The following is a 2270-nucleotide window of genomic DNA, read 5'->3' on the forward strand; positions in this document are numbered from 1 at the left end:
TTTTGGGGCCACCTGGCTTTCAAGCGGCATTGAGGTGCCACTGGAGAGCCAGGCTGTGTGGCCATGACCCCTTAAGAGATCTGGAACTTCCCGCTAGGATTGGCTGGCTGCCTGGGATCCCCCATGGCCCTCCCCTCTCTGCTCCCTCCCATGATCTCAGGAGGACCAGCATGGTCCTTGCTTTTAGCACCACTGTCTGCTCCCCTGCTGGGCTGGTCTATGGAACCTCTCCCTGCCTAGCAGGCGAGGACAGGGTGGCCATGAGGATAGGAGGGGAGTTGGGGTTCCCTTATTTCACCCAAGCACAGACACGCAGACTCAAAGCAGTGTTCATCCTTCTATTAGAGATTCTGCTGCTCCTGGGGCAAATATCCACAGTTCAGCATTCTCTGGAGCACATGTCCAGTGTGTGGGGGTGTGTGTATTATTCTGCTGGACAAGGTGTTGGGCAAGGGGTCTGGTCCTGTGGGCTGAGAGGGGGTCCTGGTGAGGCTGGTGTTCGTGGCAGTGGCTTGGAGGGCTCTCCTGCCCTGCAGACCAGGACACAGGCCCTTCCTGTAGGGGCAGGCTGCAACTGAGGCCTGGGTTTTTTTGAGGACATTCCTTGGTGCTGCCGTCTGGCTCAGCTCCCTAGGAGGTGGGCCTTCCTTGGAGGGGCATGGTGGGTACCTGCCTCATGTTGGCTGTGTGCCCCTTGTCTGGCACTGTGCTCTCTTGGCGGGTTTCTTCTGCTGGGGACTGGCCCCCAACCCCTCAGTGGGAGGAGCCTCTGAGAGGTTCTAGGCAGGAACTGGTGCAGACAAGTGTGTGTGTGGAGCAGGTGACTGGACATGGGCCTGGCCTTTGGCAGGGACTGGGGTGGCCTAATCGTCTTTGTCCTTGGCCCCATGTTTGAGGATACGGGTGAACTCCACGTAGTTGAAGTTGCCTTTCTTATCAATGGGCGCCTCCCGGTACATCTCGTCCACTTCTTCATCTGTGAAGCGGTCACCCATGGTGGTGAGCAGCTCCCGGAGGTGGTCCTCATGGATGACACCTGGGGGCAGGGCCAGGGTCCATGAGAGCAGGCCTTGGGTTGGGGCATGCCCCTGTCCCTCAGCCCCTCACCAGCCTTACAGACCTTATAGCCAGGGAGAGGTCAGAAAAAGACACAACCCGTTGCTAGGCAGGACCCAAGAGGGAGAGTTCTGTCTTTGAGGTATTTTTTTTTTTTTGGTCTTTGAGGTGTTTTTGTGGGAAACTTGGTGCTGAGTGTGGGGGTGTCAGCTACCTTGTGCTTTGAGAACATGAACCCTGCCTCCACTGCCTGGTCTGAATGCTGAACCCCCTTTCTAGCCATATGATCTTGAGCAAGTTACTGAACACTCTGTTGGATTTGGAAAGTGAAGATGAAAATAGGCCACGCTGGTGGGGAGCCACAAAGGTATTCAGGAACATGCCCTGACTGTGCTTAGGCCCCTGAGCCACGTTATTACTGAAACTCCGGCTGCCAGCATCGCTCTGGCCTGACCTGGGGAAAGCAGCATTGGGACAGGAAGTCCTTTAGAAGCTTTGAGGATGGGCTATAGTTTCTGTACCTTATTGGTCAGAAGGGAATGAAAGGGTTTTGTTTCTGAGAACTTTATAAAGTTCTCAAGCAGGGGGAGGGAGTGTGTGCTGGACAAGAGAACTCAAAGTGGGAAGCTTTACTGACTGGGTGGTTTTGGTCCAGCCTTTTGTGGAAGGAACAAGGAGGCAGCATGTCTTTGATAGTTCTGGTCACAGAAACCAGCAGACAGTTGTTTTCTGTTCTGGTCTTTGGGGGGCAGCCAGTCCTACTTGCAGGGGTACCCAGGGTGAGTGCCAGCCCCAGCCAGCCCCTTCCAGCCTCCACCCAGAGACTGCCCACCTGAGGCCTCCTCATCGAAGCAGGCGAAAGCATTGCGGATCACATCCTCGGGGTCTGTGCCGTTCAGCTTCTCCCCAAACATGGTGAGGAACATGGTGAAGTTGATGGGCCCCGGGGCCTCGCTCATCATGCCCTCCAGGTACTCATCAGTGGGGTTCTTCCCTGTGGTGGGTGAGGCATTTGTACCAGCTGTAGCCCTGTCCCTCCCCACTGCTTGGAGTCCCCCTCACAGTCAGAGCCGGTCTGGGAGGGTGAGTTTTGTAAACTCTAAAGCCCAGTGCAGGGAGGCCAGCTCTGTAACCGCTCCCTTGCATTTCCGGCTCCTTCTTCCAGGCTCACTGAGCTGCCAGGGCCACTCTCCTCCTGGCTCTGGATATCTAAC

At 56.1% G+C, this 2270-nt stretch overlaps 1 protein-coding gene across 1 annotated transcript in view; it reads right to left on the reverse strand.

Moving 5' to 3' along the window:
• Window positions 1-324: 324 nt before the first annotated feature.
• MYL9 (myosin, light chain 9, regulatory) overlaps window positions 325-2270 on the reverse strand; it is a 6923-nt gene continuing 4977 nt past the window's right edge. The window contains exons 3-4 of the mRNA XM_004687220.2: window positions 1889-2050; window positions 325-1036 (exon numbers count right to left, since the gene is read on the reverse strand). Of these exons, the coding sequence (XP_004687277.1) occupies window positions 864-1036; window positions 1889-2050 (335 nt within the window). The 3' untranslated portion in view covers window positions 325-863. The remainder of the gene's footprint in view (window positions 1037-1888; window positions 2051-2270) is intronic.

This window comes from Condylura cristata, unplaced genomic scaffold (genome assembly GCF_000260355.1).
Source record: "Condylura cristata isolate star-nosed mole 26May11 unplaced genomic scaffold, ConCri1.0 scaffold00022, whole genome shotgun sequence".
NCBI lineage: Eukaryota > Metazoa > Chordata > Mammalia > Eulipotyphla > Talpidae > Condylura > Condylura cristata.